Source organism: Amphiprion ocellaris, chromosome 12 (assembly GCF_022539595.1).
Source record: "Amphiprion ocellaris isolate individual 3 ecotype Okinawa chromosome 12, ASM2253959v1, whole genome shotgun sequence".
NCBI lineage: Eukaryota > Metazoa > Chordata > Actinopteri > Pomacentridae > Amphiprion > Amphiprion ocellaris.
In genome coordinates, this window is record NC_072777.1 from 14,703,614 (window position 1) to 14,723,092 (window position 19,479).

The window sequence follows — 19,479 nt, forward strand, 5'->3', positions numbered from 1 at the left end:
GTGGATAACTGGTACCAAAATAACCCAACACTCAAAATTTCTTATGTATTTCTATGGAGCCAATCAAATTTAAGTTATTAATGGCATTTTTAGGATGTGTTTGGTATTTTGGTTGTGACTGCACTAAAAGAAAATGCACTTGAAGACCGAAGAGTGATTTTTAATGCAATGTTTCACAAATGCATGGAGTGGCCAAAAACTTTTTTCCACCACTGTATATAAACATCACTTACTGACCAATCAATTCTGTAGGAAAATAATATCACCATGCCTAGAAGATCCTGTTCACAGGCAGGGAGCATAGATGTGAAAAACAGAGTTTCTAGAGAGATTCTAGTGGAGGGAACTCCAGTCTTATTTTTTTTTTCTGTTGACTGCTAAAAATTTCAAAGCCATTTTATTTCTCAATAGGCTTTTTTATAGTGGTATAATTCTTAAAGAGACTTAATAAAGTGCTAAAGACTTGTTGACCTCATAAGAGTTGCAGTAAACCTGATTACTGGCTTGAGTGATGTTTTTTGCTTGTTCTAAAAGCTGTTTAATACCAGGCCAGGGCTGCAGCTGTAAGGATAAAGCTAAAATTGTCTTACATGCCAGAACAGAGGACATCTAAGAAACACATTTATTAGAAAACACATTGAAATTTGCTTTATGAATAACAAAGTTCTATTTTGTCTTATCTGAATTATTCAGATCTACTTGTGTCTTAATGATGGGGCAGTGATATTAATGAGCCTGGTAAGTTTGGCATTCATGCAGTCTGTAGTTTTTAGACAGCTTTGTGTGTTGATTTTAGCCTATATTATATATTAAAACTCCTCATGTTGGTTTAGGAAAATAGTTTGTTCTTCATGTGAGAACTACGCAGCTCTAAACCTGTCCAAAGTTGTAATTGGTTGTCTGGTGCCAACATCGTCCCCTTTATATGAACATGCTCATAGCTAGATTCGTATATCTTATATGTTGAAAAGAAACACGACTGTCACATGATAAATTGCTTCTTTTAATAATTCAGAACAAAAGCATCCTGTTGAACACGTACAAAATATCTTAGGAAGTCACATATTTACATTGTAGTAATAAATAAATACCAAACAACATAAACCAACATTTATTAAAATTTAATACTGAATCATCAAACCAACATTCACAATCACCACTTACAGTATTTACATCATATACAGTAATATCATGTACAACTTCTTACAGGTGCTGAAAATTTACAGATGAAATCACCAGATCGGAATTCTTTCATGTGGAACCAAAAAGTCATATATCATCAACCTCCGACTTGGATTCATTTTTCAGATTATTTTTAAAATCAAGTAATACATTGAAAAAGAGGTGGTCACTGTAGCTTTCAGTTACTTGTACAGGAAGAGAGGTAACAATTGCATCCGTTGGGGACTATTTTCTGAAGTGGATTGTTAGTATTTTTACCAGTCAAATGGCGGAAAATAAATTACAATGTAGAATGCTACGACAGTGCTGTTAGTGGGAGAAATTGTTGTCTTTGGTGTTTTCATTGGATTTACGTTTAAATTTTTTTTTAAAGTTTAAATATCACCCGACGTATCTTCTAATTTCACAGAACAATAGTTGAGATTTGGTGACTATGAGACTTTTTAACAGTTGAAGCATGCCACCCTTCTTGCTGATGCTCTACGGTCAAATGAATGTGTCTCTCTTTGAAGCATTTCTCTCAGATTATCTAGTATCGCCAGTACCATGGAGATGTTGCAGAACCGTGTCCTGAATTCTGCTTCAATCAATATTCCATCGTTATTCTGATGACAAGGCTCTCTCATCCATGATACATGCCCATCTGCTGGATATGAGCTCACTGAACAGTTTGATTAGCATGAAAACATGGTGCACATACATATTCAGAGAGTCACAGTCCACAGTGAGGAGGGCTTGTGTTGGAATTTCCCTCGGTGGTGAAAAACAGTGGTACATTATACCAGAAGATAAATGCATCTAAGCCAAGCGGCCATGAAGCTGAGGCCGATCAGAAGTGTGCAGCTGTGACTGAGGTGGTGTAGCAGGTTGTCGGCCCTGAGCTCCTCCACATGTCCACACCTTCGGTAAGACACAGCTTCAAGATGTTCTTACTCTACGGGCTTTCTGATACTTCTCATATCAGCCAGAACAATATTCCTGTAGCTGCGTTCCAGTCCCATCATGAACTCCAGGTAGTTGCTGACCTTGAAGCCCTGGATCGGCTCCTCCTGCAGGTAGAAAAGTAGGATTTTTAGAGTTTTCAGCATTAAAGGGGCAGACTGAAAGATGTGAGCGAGGAAGGAGGGTCATCAACTGATGCACAATATACTTTATATTACATTTACAGTGTGCACTCTTATGAGTGTCTGAATCCTAAATGGTTATAGAGAGATTCAGAAGCATCCGTAATCACAATTAAATGCTCATTACACAGTAAACTGAGTGTTATATGGGGAGTAGTGAACGAGTGAGCAATGGAGCCATCTTCAGATACAACCTTCGTCTCTCACAAGTGCAGTGCTATATCACTGGAGTGCCATTTTCAAGTTTAAATGTTGCATTTAAAAGTTTCTAAAGTACTTTTTAAAAACCGTTTGTTCATTAGTTTTATCAAAAAGCTGCAGTTATTCCCGCTCAAAGAAACTAAGTCTCCTAAGATGTCAAGATAAAAATATGCACATAGACAACATTTGAAAGTCAGAGCAGAAGGTGGTTTGTTAGAACGTGAAGTGTGAGTAATCAGGTATAGCATTTTCATTCAAATATTTTACATTCATTCTATTCCAGAGTCACATGAAATGAAATTAAATCTCCGTGAATCCAGCGTGGCACCATGCTGGGAAGCAACATGCCTGCTAAGCGTTCAGGTAATGAGTTTTTACATGTTGGAAAAGCAAAACAAACAGGGCTGCAAAGGTATCTTAATAAGTGCTACCATCTCCATCACCCAGGTACACACACAGAAAGAATCTTAATATGCTGTGATATCCTACTAAAGAGACACATATCAGACCAGACAAAAGAACATTTATTTGGCTCATTAGTTCAGACAGGATTTTAATTGCGTCGGCCATAATTGCTGGCCAAGCTTAAGTATGCATCTGCCATGGCAACGCCCGACCTCATGGTCAATGCAAGCGCTGCTACAGAGCAAATAACTGTGACTGCTGCATTCTGTGTTGTAGGAGGCATCATCAATTAGCAGCCTGAGGAAGGCTTCACCCAGAGGACTAACAGCAAACACTGTGATTCCACCCTCTGTCATTATCCAGGCTAAGGTAAAAAACTAGCACCGTTTAATGACTTGTCTTTACTCTCCTTATTCTGTTCATCACTTTGCAGAATGTGTTTCTCGAAAATCTAATTATAGTTTATTTTTGCAGGTAAATAACACCGACAAGGACACAGTGCAGTGAGCATGCAGTGAAAGCTGTGAGTACAGTTTCTTGAACATTTTTTTTCCCTTCTAATATGAGTATTTAGCTTACATCAGTGGTTCCCAACCTGGATGTTGGGGCCCTACAATGAGGTTGCAAGACATACAGTACCGTCCAAAATTTTGGGGTCACTTAGAAATGCCCTTATTTTTGAAAGAAAAGGTTTTTTTCAATGGTGATAACAGTAAATTAATCAGAAATACAGTCTAGACATTGTTCATGTGGTAAATAACTATTCTAGCTGGAAACGGCTGATTTTTAAAGGAATATCTACAGAGGCCCATTTCCATCAACCATCACTCCTGTGTTCTGATGGTACATTGTGTTAGTTAATGGTGTTGAAAGGCTAACTGATGATTAGAAAACCCTTGTGCAATTATGTTAGCACATGAATAAAAGTATGAGTTCTCATGAAAAACATGAAATTGCCTGGGTGACCCCAAATGTTTGAATGGTAGTGTATGTTAAGGGTCTAAAGATAAACAATGGGATGGGAGAGAATCAAAAGTATACAGACAAGTGACAAATTAAAGAAAAAAACAACATAATTGTCCTCGTACAGTACTGGGTCACCATGTGCCACCAGAATAGCTTCATTACTCCTCAGCATTTGTTCTCCAAGTCTCTGGAATGCTACTGGATCATCAACATCATTCATCTAAAACATAGATGGTTACATGATGGTGGGGAACATGTTAGTCCAAAATCTCTTATAGGTGTGCAAACTGAGTTGAGATGTTGTCACTGCGAAGGCCGTAGCACACTAATCACATCTTTTCGATTGTCATCAAACCTCTTGGTGACCACTCATGCCCTATGGATGGAAGTATTATCATTCTGGAAGGGATCACTCCCACCAAGATAGAAATATTTCATTATACGATAAAGGTAATCACTCAGAACAACTTTGCATTGATCTGCAGTGATCCTTCCCTTTAAGGTGACTAGTGGATCCAAACCATGCCAGAAAAATGCCCCCACAGCAGTAATATTTCTGCAGTGGGCACCATCCAAATTCTTTAAAATAACAGAGAATCATCTCATTAAAATACACTAATTTTCCATTATTAAAATACAGCTTCCATCCTTAATTTTACATTAGATTCAGTCTATTATTTTTAGCTTGAAGGATGAAGGATATTTACATGTGAAATTACCTATAAATATGGTCAAGTAACACAAATATTCACCTCAATTTGACTTTTTTCTCATCTACGAAGCTGCAAATGATCTCTGTGCCATTTACGCCCTTTGTAAAGTAATATTGTGCTTGTAAAAATACAGCAGAAGACTGAAGTGCAAAGAAAAGAAACGGATTAAGAGCAAATGGAGCGGTAGGTTTTTATTATTTAAAGGGAGGAAATAGAGTGACTACCAGGGGTGATCGTTCAGAGGGGAGTAAGTAATGTCAGGAAGAAATGACTTTCTAGCCTGATGGAGGACTCTGCTCCTGTGATTATTCCAGGCAGCAATGCATCACTACATAAAACACACTTTATAAGAGAAACATTTTGTTTTAATTATATCATCTTATGAATTAGAGGTCACAGTCTTCGCCTAAATGATATACTGAAATTAATAAAGTTTCAGCAGTATCAGCTACATAACTTTAAAGCTATTAAATCCATATTTCGTAGAAGTGGATGTACATGGTCAAATTGGTATGTGTAACATATTTCTTGCGAAAATATAAGGCCACCACACCACAGTATGTACGAACAGTGGACTGACTACTGGATTGTCAGGTTTTAAGAGTTTTTATTTCGGTCAAGATGGTGAAAAGTGAGATTAATCCTGAAGAATCATCAAACCTAACTTTGCTTGGCCCGGTCATTTATTGCACCGGGAAATGGTTTCTGACACAGTTAAAACCGTGAAGGACAGCACAGATAAGCAGTGGAAATCACTTGGGAGAGTATTTTTGGCCTGTTATTTTCTGTGGGAGTATTAAGGAGGGTGAAAAATGAAAACGCAAGGACATGACTATGTGAATTAGTGTCTTGACTAATGTGGGTTCCTTACGTTTAACAAAACATACAGTTTTTGTGTTGACGTTCAGCTATACATTCTCACTGTGAACTGGTGATTCAAGTGGCTTAATGTCTCACATAATCGCTGCGATATATTAACCATTAGCGCTTATGAGATCATTAAGCAGGCTAATTAATTCATTAATTACCAAAGATTTCTGTTTTCGTAAGCTTGTCCTCACATGATAAATGTGTGATGTTAATATTCAGTGTGAGTCTGGATATGCACAGAAGGTGAAATTAATGGGAATGTTTCTTAAAGCATGAAGACTTTTATTGGTTAATTAAAATGAAAATATTATGGCTAGTGACTCTTGAAATCAGGCTGATATAGCTTTTAGATGAATAGATATCTGACAAGAACACATCTGCTGTGTTCTGTCATTTACTGGGACAGTGTGGCATTGTTACGAGCCAAAGGTTTGCTTTAAAATGGGATTTCTAGATGTGTTACTCAAAAGAAAATAAGTCTTTCCTTAACTTGCAAATTTTGTCAAAGTGGTCTCCAGTGGATTCAAATATTGTAGAAGTAAACACAAGCAAAATATCATTCTCTAATTGGTATGAAAACTGTATTTCACTGTATTTCCAATATGTTATATTTTTTAGGAGGCATATGCCACCCAGTACCAACATCTCTAGGCTCCAAAGTTACAGTATAACTTCTTAAACACAGACTGTATGCAAAGATGAACAAACCCTCCAAGACGTCACCCATAAGTTTCAGGAGCAGTGGTTTTGAAGCTCTGTTTGGTGGCTATGGCTGTTGACATCTGGAGAGTACTTGACTCCTCCCAAATTCTGGCTCATCCAAAAACAAGAAAAGCAGTAACAGAGTGCAGTACTCCGCCAAGGCTGCTCAGTCATTGTACGATTTCTGCACTGCAAAAACTCAAAATCCTACCAAGTCTATTTGTCTTTTTTATAGTCAAAATGTCTCATCCCACTTGATTTAAGATAAATTCACTTAACAAGTGACGTTTCAGCAAGATCGAAGGACTTGTTTTAAGACAATGCATCTTAAATATCTTGTTAAGTCAAACAATCTATCTTGTTTTGAGTTGAAAATTCAAAAGTATAACACATCTCAAATTAGGAGGTTACATGAAAGCAAAAATCTATTTTTGAGTGAAAACTGCTATTTTTTTCAGCATGTCTGGCTTATTTTAAGACACCTCAGCTTGACAATCCTGGTAAAATATAGCTTAAAATAAGTTTTCCCAGCTAATTTTAAGATCTCAGTATTCTAAATATCATATGTTATTTCAAGAAATCTTACCAAGCCATTTTCACTTGTTCTATTGGCAGATTTTTTCATTTATTTCAAGGTGAAAGTTCCTTGAAATTAGTTATTTTTTTCTTGTTTTGAGAGGGGCATTTTTTCCAGTGTAACGCTAAAGTCCCGATAAGTCGGCAGTGGTCGATTTGTAGTATGATCGCAATCATGTCATTGTCAGCAGACAGCTGACGTAGTGTTCACTTGTTGTCATAGTTACAGTGATGTCGTGCTGCTAACTTGTAATCATACAGAAATCTTTCACAAATCTGTGGCTCCAGACTATAAGCCGCATTACTGGGAAAATCAAATCACTTGCTCCTTGTGTCATTTCTGACCTTCCCTGAAAATGTCATCAAAATCCATTAATCCGTTTTTGAGTAATGTGAATGGACAGACAGACAGACAGGCAAACAATGGACAAACGTACGCCGATCGTCACGACTCTGTCACATTCCTTGGCGGAGTAATAAACCAAAGGATGGAGCTGATGTGGGCCATGCAAATGTTTCTGGGCCAAGGATCACACCCACTTGTCACTCAATGGGGTCATAGCTTTTATACAATTTAAATACTACAATCAATTGGCAGACAAAAATGGCAGGGGAAATTAACTATAAAGACAAAAACTATTTGTGCACTAGGCTGTAAACATGTTTAGCAGCACATAAACATGGGGGTCTATGGCGAATGACTCCCTTTTGTAGGTTGGCTCAAGTTGCCATTTGTGAAACTGCTGTTTTGGCATTTTTGAGGTGGAATAAATTTACAGCCCCAGAAGTTGCAACTTGTTCTTAACACACTATAAATTAGCCCTAACTGAGATGAGTTACGCTTTAAGTTAAGCTCAGTTTACAAATTTATTAGTTTAGCTCAGTTACTAAGGGCTGAGTAAGTTTGCAGTTTACTGAAAGATGTACTTGTTTCACTGACTCTTGTTGTATATCAGCAAACCACTGCTCTTGTGTATTTGTGATTTTTCTTTATTCTGACAGAGGAGGTTTAAGAAATGTGAATGGTGCCACACAGCTAATCTCAGGACACTCTAGGTCTAGTTTCCAATATCAATACTTTTAAGACAGCAAAAATTTGCAGACTAGTGTTTAAAGCTACACAGTTTTATTTTTCTTCCTCCAGTAGATTGTTGGAACACAGCAGTTCGACTGCACTGAACTGAAATCACTCATTTTAAATCCTGGTGTGTCTGGGCTTTTTTATGTGACACACAAGAAAGTTCTGTACTACTACTACATATTATATAATACACTTATATACTTCTTAGTAGGTGTGAAAACCAAATCAGCTGCCAGACAAAAACATTTTCCAAAATAATAAATATTAACATAAAGAGTAGGGGGCTGCACAGTGTCTCAGTGGTTAGCACTGTTGCAAGAAGATTCCCGGTTCACATCTTGGCCTGGACCTGGGATCTTTCTGCATGGAGTTTGCATGTTCTCCCTGTGCTCTGGGTTTTCTCCAGGTACTCCGGCTTCCTCCCACAGTCCAAAAACATGCTCAAGTTAATTAGTAACTCTAAATTTTCCATAGGTGTGAATGTGAGTGTGATTGTTTGTCTCCATATGTAGCCCTGTGACAGACTGGTGACCTGTCCAGGGTGTCCCCTGCCTTCATCCTAAGTCAGCTGGGATAGACTCCAGCCCCCCTATGACCCTAATGAGGATTAAGCGGTGTGTAGATAATGGATGGATGGACAAAGAGTAGGAATAAAAACTGGTGGTTTCATGTGGCGTCTGAGTCATTGGCGGACAGTACATTGTCTGTCTTTTTCCGTCTACTTTTCCTCTCACTGCCTCAGCTTCACTGCAGTTTAACTCCAGCTGGACTCAGAGCAATTGTAACAAGTCATTTGCCTTTTCAAATTTTAATGTAGATGAAATATAGATATACCCCCTAGTCAGACAGGATGAGTGTAGAAGAGAGCAAGTGTGTGAATGTTTAAAAAATCCTCTAATACCACATCTGTCTGGGTAAAAGACTCCCTTCACATTGTTCCCACAGAGAGAGACAGAGGAGAAGCGACGGAGATAAGGCCGTCGGACGCAACCCAGCATGTCTAAAACTTTTAACAGTTCAGCTCAGGACGGAGATGGTGCAGGTTTCTCCATCACACACACAGACACACAGACACACAGACACACACACAATCTCACACACACACACACACACACACACACACACACACACACACACACACACACACACACACACACACTCAAAGCTTGCCTCATGCAGCAGTATCTGATGCTACAGCTCATTAGAGGAGCTTCCTCAGATAAAGCCTCCATAACTGATCTTTTATTCACAGGAACTGTCAGCGGCGGTTCATGCTGGTGTTAACACCAGAGCTATCAGGCAGAGACAAGACGGACTGAAATGCTTAACAAGTAATGACGATGATTGCTTCATGTCAATGCGTGTGATGCTTTTTGATTATAATAGGAGTACATATCTTGGACATCATGACTTTAGACCTTCTGGGAAGACTTAGGGGCTGCTCTCCAAATCAGCATTCAATTCTCCAAGCAGAACCTATTTCAATAAAATGTTAATTTTCAGAAACTTTTTTTTGTTTTTATCACACTGTAATGTGGATATGAATCATGGATGAACACTGCATTTACAAGGTCAGCTGTATGTAGCTTTCTTACAAAACTAACTGCATAAAAGTTCTCAGGAAAAAATCCAGATGACTGCAGTGCTTATAAAAAGTATTCACCCCCTTTGGAAGTTTTCTCATTTCATTGATCTCTTTCATGTCAAATTGAAAACAGATTTCTACAAAGTAATGCTAATAAAAGTAAAAAATGTTTTTTTTTTAAAAAGATACTAAGTAGACAATAACCTTTTCCAAAAGAAGCTGCATGGAAATGGTTTAAAGACAACAGGGGAATGTTTTGAAGTGATGCATATAGCATGTGTAGCCAGTATTATGTGCATCTACATAATACTGACTTGAAGGGGGTGAATACTTATATATCTACCTATTGTGGCCCATAATATCGTATAACTGCTATATTTTCAATTATTTTATAGAAATCTGCTTTTACTTTGACATGAAAGTGCATTTTTTCTAAATTACTGGCAAATTGCCTAATGCCTAATTCAATTGACCATGACTTGAATGAAAATAGCAAACTTCAATGGGGGTGAATATGTTTTGTAGGCACTGTAACAGCAGAGTGGAAACAATTATTCACAAGGGTCTTCCTTCGTTCATTTATTTTTTAAACAAGCCTTGTCAAAAGTCAACTGGTGGAATTTCTTTCCTTCCTGCCACATTCAAAACCAGAAGTTGTTCTGTGCAGTAGCAATGGTGCTGTCGAGCAAACAAACTCTTCAGCTACTGCACTAATCCAGACTACTGCAGGAGATGCTCAAATAATTGAAGAGAAGCAATACTCATTACTTAAAGACATGAAGTTCAGTCAGTCTGGAAAAGTTCAAGAATTTCCAGGCTGCGGTCACAAAAATCATCAAACTGTGATGACACTGACTCTCTGCTCCTTGCTCAAAACAACTATTTAAAGATAACACCAGCCAAATTTAAATCAGACTTGGTTTTCACTTTTTCAACGTGCAGTCTCAGAACTTCATGATCTCACCTGATAGTTAGTGCCTTAGTGATGTCTACCTGCAGAATTACTCTAGAACTGTCATCAAAGGCTTTTGGGGAATTCTCATAAGAAAACTAGAACCTACATAAATATACAAGCCCCTCTTTCAGATACATAGCTGTTGTAATACTGAGACTCCATCTGACCTTGAGGAAGACTTGCAGCTCCTGGGACTGTGTGCGCTGCAAGATATCTGGCTGCAGGTGTTTGAATATGGCCACGCACATGTAAACCTGGTAGTCTGGGCCCATCACAACACAGGTGCAGATGTAGTGGCAAATTTCTGTCCAGTCCAGGTAGTTCCAGAAACACTGAGTCTGCCAGTGGAGGCACATCTGTGGTTAAAAAAAAAAAAAAAAAAAAAAAAAAAGACAGAACCAAATGTTGTGATTTTTCAGGATGCTGCTGTTAAATTTCAACGTAGGGAAAAAAAAACGTCAGTATGTTACAAACTCAAGCCATTACTCACTTGCATTTAATACGGGTGAAAGAAACAATGACCCCAAATTTAATCTGACTGATTTACTTAATGACAAGAAAAGAAGTCATGTTTCACGCAGCTATTCTAATACCTGTAATAAATCACATATGTAGCTACAATATATATTTCTCCCCTCCCATCAATCTACCTTATCTTTCTTTATCTACTAAATACAAATATTCAAAAACAGTACACATAATTATCTGTGTCTGGGTTTGCAGCTAAGTGCTTTTCTGATAGCATCTCATTTAGGTTTCTAAACTCATAGATTGTAAAAGTATACACATCTACCAAATGATTACCTCTAAATATAAACAGGAGTACTATCAAGAGTACATAAATTATATTATATTACATTCAGTTGAACATGGCAGTGCAAATTAAAATGGCATTACCATGTATCAGAACTCAACAATTACCAAGATAATTAAGGAGGCACTTAATGCAGGAAAGTAACAATGAAGTACTTGCTGAAGTAATTACTATTCCACAGCCAGAGAACCACAATGGCAAAAGCTTAGTCACTCCTGGCTTTAAAATTCTAACCAACCGATGACCTTGGTCTGGTGAGCTACAAGGTTTGTGAGAAAGATATTTGCCTAAAGCTGACAAATAAAAGTTGGAGGTCAAGTGTGGCATCATTAAGCTAGTGCAGAAGAACCTCGAAATTCACTGCTGAATTTAGCAGGGAGCCATTAGAGTTACTGTCAGCCAAAACAACAGTAATAACATGGTTTCATTAAAGCTCATAGGATTTGATTTTGCAATCCAATGTTCTAATCTGCAATCTTTTCTTGAATTGGATCAAAGGCTTCACTGAGGTCATAAAGTCAAATCATTTAACCTTGTTTTACAGCACATTTAAGGCAGGTTTTGTGGCAAGACAAGCACGGAGGCTTGAGACAAAAGAAATATGTTACACACTTACATGATTAACTAAATAGCACAAATAGTCAGCTGATGGCACCATTTTCATGAGATATTAAAGTCAAGACCTTAGAATATTATAGAGAGAACCCCAGTAATTCCCCAGGACTTGGTGACGCGATATAAGAAAAACTTTGTCTATCATGAAGAAACCTATGGAAAAATCTGGAAAAAGATGAGTGGTGAGAGACAACAAATCTTGCCCACAACAGTTCATTCAAAATGCAGCACCTAAACCATTAGGTGGCATCCTTATTCCTTGGCATTTTGCTGATAGGCTACACAGTAGTGGCCCCAGGGATAGTATCTTCATTAGGTTCATCAGGTGGGCACCCTCCTTCTTTTGTGTTTCAGCCGAGGCCCACGGCACTTCCAGAGAGCTCAATGGTGACACCTGGGGTCTGAGTTACACCCTGTGTGGTTTTTCCCTTACTGCTGTCTGATAGGCATCTTGCCGCACAGTTCTCATCCTTTCTTTTCAGCCAGAGCCAGTTGCTGCTCCCCTCAGCTGCCTCTGACAGTAATTTGATAACCTGCTGGAGGACCTGTCCTCAGACTTCCATCCCTTTCAGCAGCCTGGTGGTTGACGTGACCATGAAGCCCTTACAACCTACCTTCATAGGGAATAACTGTGTACTCCGGCCCTTTTTTGATTTTCAGTTGTTAGATTGGAGTACTTCAGCTTTTTGCAAGGATATGCTTCATCAACTGCATTCTCCCATGTCAGTTCTTTGATAAACAGGGTCTTTTGTGAGGCTGACCACAGGATCAAATCCGACCTGAGACAGGTTGTAATGATCTACGGTGTGAAGGCCAGCTTCCACTTCACATCAAACTTTATCCTCCAGTCCCAGGTATCCAGTAACCTTGAATCTTTTCTTGTAGTTTCCCTATTTGGGGCCTTTACTGTTGGTACAAAAGCAATGGTGTTTGTAAAGCCAAAGAGTGGAGGAGTGAGAGCTTTGTTGTTGGTGCTTCTTTCTTTTAACACTAATGCCTGTTACAGATGGACCTGGGTATGCCTCCACGTGTAGCGCACTCGAGTCAGCTGGTGTTGCTGCCAGTGAGTATGTACTGTAGGGCTGCTAGTGTTTTGCAAAGGGGACACGGTGGTTTATCCTCAAGCCACTGGTTCAGGTTCTTGGGACTTGGAAGAACATCCTAGATGGCTCTGATGAAGAAGCTAATTCTGCCCTCTTCCATTTCTCAACGATCTTTTCAGGTAGCATCTGGTGTTCAAGGCTTTTCCCATCTTATCTATTAGCCATGTTTTTCCTGTGAAGCTGCCTTTGCACATCAATCTCCCTTCCTCTGCTGCCATGTGTCGTTTATCACGAACCCTCTCTTCTGGGCAGGTGTTGCTCTGTGCCATGTGTGACTGACCCCTTGCGCCTCGCTCAGAGCCACTTCTACCCTGTTGTACTTGGCCCACAATATCTCTATGCTTGTGAGCGGATTTCTTCTGCTGAACCATTTGTATGGCTATCCAGCTTTGCCTTGGAGAATTCTGAATTCCTCAGTAAGGCTAGTTATAAACCATTTCCAGCCCATTCCCCACACAAGCCAATACAACTGAGACATACTAGGGGTTTGAGTCATTGTTTGATGTGTGTACTGACTGTTCTCTCCAGCATCTCAAGTTTGATGATGGAAGCCTAATGGATCATCAGAGGCCACATCAGAGGGGTGAGTAGGCCAAACTGCAGACACCAAAGTTTTAAAATTGCTTATAATAGACAATCTATTTAAGACTAATTTAGGAACTTGTACTCACATAGCTGTAGGATCACACTCTGCTCTGTTCTCCGTTTACTGTGTCTGCATTTACGTCATCTGCTGACTCTGCTTTATCAGGTCTTCTGAATGACTCTTTTTGGAATCATGTTTACTCCGAGAGTGAGAAATTATTCAGTGACTCTCAACAGTCTTGAATATTGAGATTGGATTAGGGGACAAAGAGCTAAAGAAATGCATGCTAATGCTTCCTTCTCCAGCTGATGACTAGGTTAGAATCTGTGATTTCAATGCAGTGGCTCAAAAAGTCCCCACCTGGTCTCAGTGAAATAAACAACAAGTGTTGCAATAGTTTTAGGAAAGTGTCTGAGTATGAAGAACATATTCAAATCGAGATGCTTATATTTAGAGCAGTTTATGTGCCCTGACTGATAATTCTTTTAGGTGTAGGTCATCTGCCCAACATGGACCTAACTCACCTAATACACATATGATCATGTGTAATATGACATTTGCCACACAACAGTCTCTCTGTTTCCTGAATTTTTTTTTTTTTTCTTCAAAAGTCAAAGTTAGAACTACTGTGATTTTAGACATTTAAAGAAGGGGAAATATGAGAGATGAGAATTCATTTATGTTGGGGTAGATCTGGCCACAACTTACAAATGTATGTGTTATTTCAATGCCGTTTAACGGATGACACTGTTCCACCATTTTCATGTGATAAAATCGCACCATTTGAACAGGACAAGGCAAATGGTCAGTCCAAATAGTCAGAAGCACAAACGAGCTTTGCTAAGAAAACAAAGACACAAAAAACTAAATGCTAGAGGCAGTATATTAACAAAATCACAATGAATGCTTATGCTATTGTGCTAGTGTTAAGCAGGTATGATGTTTACCATGTTCACAATAGAGTACTGGAACCAAATATTAACAAGCTGCAGGAAAAAAAAGAGAGTAAGTGCTGGTGTCAGCAAGCCAAAAAACTCACAGTTACAAAGTTAACATGCTGTTGTTTAGAAGGTATAATATTTACTATGTTCACAATAGAGAGCTTAGCATGTTAGCATGCTAAAATTTGGCAATGAGCAATAACTACAAGAATGAAAAAATAATTTAATTCTTTTTTCTTCTGAATGATGGCAATGAATAAAGCTATCACAGTTCATCTTGATTCGAATTTCACTTATCCTTTGATACAGTCTATGGCCTGAACATGACTTGATACCATCAGTCTTAGGCCTGACTGAGCTTCAAATTCTTCTGTCCAGTCTCGTAGACATTCAACAGAAAAAAAAAAAACAGTGCCACACTAAGCTTTACCTAAATGTCATGTCAATAATTAGTCACTGTGTTCACAAACAACGGAAGCCTGCTCAAATGTACAAACATGCATCCCTTACGCTCCATAAACATATTAGATTATCACTGATCTACACTGTCTTTCATTTTTAAACCATCAGACAGAAAAACAAGTACATATACTGCACTCTACTCTCTGTGACTGTAAATCCCACCAAGGTTCTTCCAAGAGCAGGTCTTTTTCTAAGTGGCAAATGTGCTTTCTTTGTCAGCGCTCATGTGAGTTAAAACTCAGGGATCAGAGGTGAGTGTGGCTGATTTTTTGCAGTATTCTTTGCTTAATGTTCATTCTTGTCTAAGTAGGCACTCACAGCTATCATTAGTCTGAACAGGTCAGATCACAGTGATATGTCCACAGACGACATCTTCATGTGAAGCACTGAACACAAGCGCTACTACTGAGCAGCGCTGAGTGATTACAAAGTGCTGTTGTTCATCAGCTTTCAGTTGTCATGATCATATATTGTCATTGTTTCAGAAAAACAAGATTTTTACACAATTAATTTTAAGATTATTTTTCAAGTCTGACCAGAAGTAGGCACAGAAATTAGCCACTTGGAACAGCCATTTTGCTAACAGCAGTAGAGATCTCCATCCAGGTGTGACCCAATTCAGGGTGATTAGGTCAACCAGATAAATATGCCAGAAACTGTGCAATCAGACCCACAGCTGCAGATCTGTGGTTTGATGACCCATAATTTTACTGTTCTGAATCAGTCTTAGCTTCATCAACTTTTTGTTTGATTTATTTTATTAGTGCACTAACACATAGCACATAAGTGACAAACTTCATTTCGAGCTGCAGTGAAAAAGCTCTGATAAAACACCCTATCCAGTCAACCAAACAGCAGACAGACAGAGCTAGTGATTAGTTTGTGAACGTAGTGGAGCATTTATAGGAACAGGTAAACTGACAGATATTTGCCCCAGGAGTTGGTAGAGACCAAAAACAGAGCTGAAATATGACTGACTGTCAGGTTCATGTTCATGCTAGGAGCAGAAGTATGATCGCAAATGAACGCTAATAATAATCTGTGTCTACGGGATTCACCTCACAACTTTATAAGATTATATGTCAACATTTGTATTTTACAGCTACTACTATGGGACAAACTAAAGAAAAAGTAGATTATTTCAACTTTGTACCACACTAACTGATTGTTTTAGCCATTTGATAGGTTTTTTTGTTTTTTTTTTAAAAAAAACATCTTGCCATTATAGAGCAACATGATCAGTCTTTGGAGTTTTGTTTGTATCCATCAGGTGAAACTAAGTGCAATATTGATTCCTGTGTACCTTTGTTTTTTGTGTCCACCAGATCTCAAGGGAATATCTGTCTCTTAAATGTGTGGAGCCTTTGTCTAAGAGCTACTTTCTAACTGTGTCTGGTTTCTGTCTCATGCTTTTTAGTATTTTTTTATTGTTGAAAACCAAAGCAAAACTATACAAGCTTAAACTTACTATAAAGGAGCTTTTAGATTCAAGTGATAATTCTTTGTAGGTTTCCCACTATGAGCAACCACTGTGGTGTTGTCACATTGCTTTCACTTTGTCATTTGATACATTTTTATATATAAAGAGGTTGATTATTGGCACTTAAAAGTTGAAGTGTAGGAGTTTTTCATTTAAATTAATGTCTCTTACATTCAAGGCCTTTTCAGTCGAGTTTCCACAATGCTAATTAAGCCTATTAACACCAGGTACGCCTGTCTGTATTTTTGCATCTGCTGTCTATGGCAGCATTTGAGCACTGCCACACTAGTAGCAAAGCATTTTACGTCAGCTAGTAATGTTTGGTTTGCCAGAAATGAGGAGGAGAGCAACAGTAGTGATGGAAACCTCGAAAGGATCTATGAAAAGTTTATAGGTTCAAAGGTAAGGGGAAAAGATTTAAAGTAAAGTTAATAATGGCTCTATTGACCATTAACATGTTATTGCCCCTGAATGCTTTGTCCTATGATCCACATACACTCTTATTCTCAAGACATTCTTACAGTTTCAAATATTAAAACATTCCGCAGATGGATTTTGACTGAGACCTACGTCCACACACACAATACACACCTCTACCTCTACTGTATGAATGTCAGAGGTGGAAAATGCTTCATTTGCCTTTGCTGCTCTGTCAGACTTTCAAAGCTCAAACTTTGGAATTAGATATTTCCATTTCTGACTGAAGAATAGGTGCCCATTATCGTCTTGAACACAAAAGAGTTGAACTGAATGTTAACGGATTACTCCACCCTGGAGACAGCGAGTTCAGATCTTTGATGCAAATGCGGTGAGTCTTATAAGCATCCCTGCTGCCGTACATTACGTGAGCCTCAACTGTCAACCGCAGACACACAGAAGACAGGATCAAACGTAAGAGGATTCAAGGTGAAAAACCTTTTTGTACCTTGTTGTTTGTGAGAAAGAGGCACAGAGGAGCAAAGATCCAAGTTTTAAACTGCTTTGGTATTTAAAAAACGGAAAGAGTCAAATGCTTTCAATGTCAAAGCTGTATTTAGGTATTTTAAAGTCGGCTGAATTCAAAGCAGAAGAAGAATTAAGAGGGAAGTCATCAACATGGCAAGCAAAAGTGTGATTATAGAGGCTTTTGGATGTTTTACTGATCTCATTATTAAATCTATACAGCAGTGACAAAATAAAACAGACTGCAGCCTGTTTTCAGTCTAGGCATTGTTGATGAACAAATGAATAATTAGTACAATTTAAGTGGCCACAATATAAACTAACAGAGGTGAATAACAAATATCTACAGCTACATGGATTACTTAAGTCTGCAGTGCGAACTTTTGTCCCCCCCTTCTGGCATTGTCAGTAATTACACAAACACTGCTGACTAGGGATGTTCAATCATGGCAATTTTTACTGATCAGTATTGGCATGAACCTAAGCCCAATCCATTGTTTATTTTGTTTTATAACTCAATATATGCAGTATGGTACATTTCTACTGGCCAGAGGTCATTAAACCTCACAAGATTTTGTCATGGTGCCCTTTTATTAGCTTAATTCCCACAGTGCTCTTGTCTGACAACACGGAAGATGCTTTAAATGCTTTAAAGATAGGCCTGGCTATGTGAGACTAAGGCAACAGTTACTATCAGCTGGTCGTACTGTATTTATACATGTACAACTTGGTTGATTTGTTAAGGATCCATTTGGTGGAAATTGATCCTTTCACCATTAAAACATTAAATCTATGGTGTGCTTAGTTCATGTCTGCAAGATAAGTAGAGATGAACTGCCTTCTTGTTCACACTTATGAGTAACTGAATAAACATTACATTAGAATTATACCAGTAATAGTTTAGATTTTTCTTTCGTCTTTCCCAAAAATATCATTGGTAATCCTAAAGATGCACAGTCATTCTGGCTGTAACTGAAGTTCTTCTCCTTTCTTTTAGACTGTGAAGCAGAACTGGCTGACATAAGTTAGTATTGTATGATGTGCAAAAACACTTATCTGTATGCAGACTATGCAGAGACTGAATTCCATTTAGGACTGTGTATTTATAATCTACCTGTCACATATTAGATACATTTATTATTAAATATGTTTGCCCTGTGCAAGATTGATTACCAAAACATGAAAAACATTACCAACAACACTAAATCACAGCCTGCATGAATCAGTGTGTGATTTTTCAGTCTAGAAGCATAGAAACAATCGGACACCAGTTAGGTTTGAGTGAGCTGTTTGCCAGTGTTTCTGGTTGACAGATGATACCTGTGATGGGGTGAAACCAGACATCCTGAAGGCGGAGTGGACCAGAGGGACTTCAGCTTTCAGCAGCATCTCCACATAGTGAGCAGTGCACCAGTAGACAGGAGGGATTCCTGACTCAGCTACTTCCTTAGAAAAATGGACCTGTCGCAAAAAATACAAAGTTTTTACCTCTCTCGATATTGAGACTGTCTTAGATTTACTGTGGCTATGCATCTGTAAACAGTGTTCAATTTTACTTGCACTACTCAGGGAGAGTCAAACAAAAATCAAAAGAAACCTAATTTACAAGCCTCAGACTTTGTCTTCAGTACTGATACGGAGATATAAACAGTCTGGCCTGGAGCAATAGAAAGGCATGTGCCTTTCTGTGTACCTTCAGATGTTGGCGTGTATGTGTGTTACCGGTGTGTAGTCATCCACATTACCTCCTAAATTTACCTCTGCCTCTTAATTATTTGTGCCCTTTCTATTTTCCTAGCTATTGACGAAATCGACCACAGTGTGTAGTTGAAGGCTTACTGCCGTGTGAGAAACTCACCAACTGTATCTGCATCAAGCACACCAGGAGAACATAGCACACAAGTCTATTTGCCGTAATTGACTTTGATGATGGAAGACAAGATGACAGAGGCTGGTATAATGACAGCAAAAGTTAGTCTCAGCATCTCCGTTCTCCCCCGCAATTTAGGATGATTGAAACTAGGCTTCATTTTAAATTTCTTCCCGAGTTAAAATATTCCTTTTACTTTTTCTACCTAGACTCATGTTGTCTTTATTTTTTATTTATATCTTTCAGATATTCTACTCATTTTTTAAATCTTTATTTGTAGAAAACAATCTTTGTCTTTTCTCTATG

At 38.4% G+C, this 19,479-nt stretch overlaps 1 protein-coding gene across 2 annotated transcripts in view; it reads right to left on the reverse strand.

Annotated features, from left to right (window-relative positions):
* Positions 1 to 982: 982 nt before the first annotated feature.
* The window catches only part of tbc1d32 (TBC1 domain family, member 32), a 102,414-nt gene continuing 83,917 nt past the window's right edge, over positions 983 to 19,479 (reverse strand). For both annotated transcript variants that reach the window (XM_055016202.1, XM_055016201.1), the window contains exons 32-34: positions 18,624 to 18,764; positions 10,528 to 10,716; positions 983 to 2,231 (exon numbers count right to left, since the gene is read on the reverse strand). In XM_055016202.1, the coding sequence (XP_054872177.1) occupies positions 2,112 to 2,231; positions 10,528 to 10,716; positions 18,624 to 18,764 (450 nt within the window). In that variant the 3' untranslated portion in view covers positions 983 to 2,111. The remainder of the gene's footprint in view (positions 2,232 to 10,527; positions 10,717 to 18,623; positions 18,765 to 19,479) is intronic.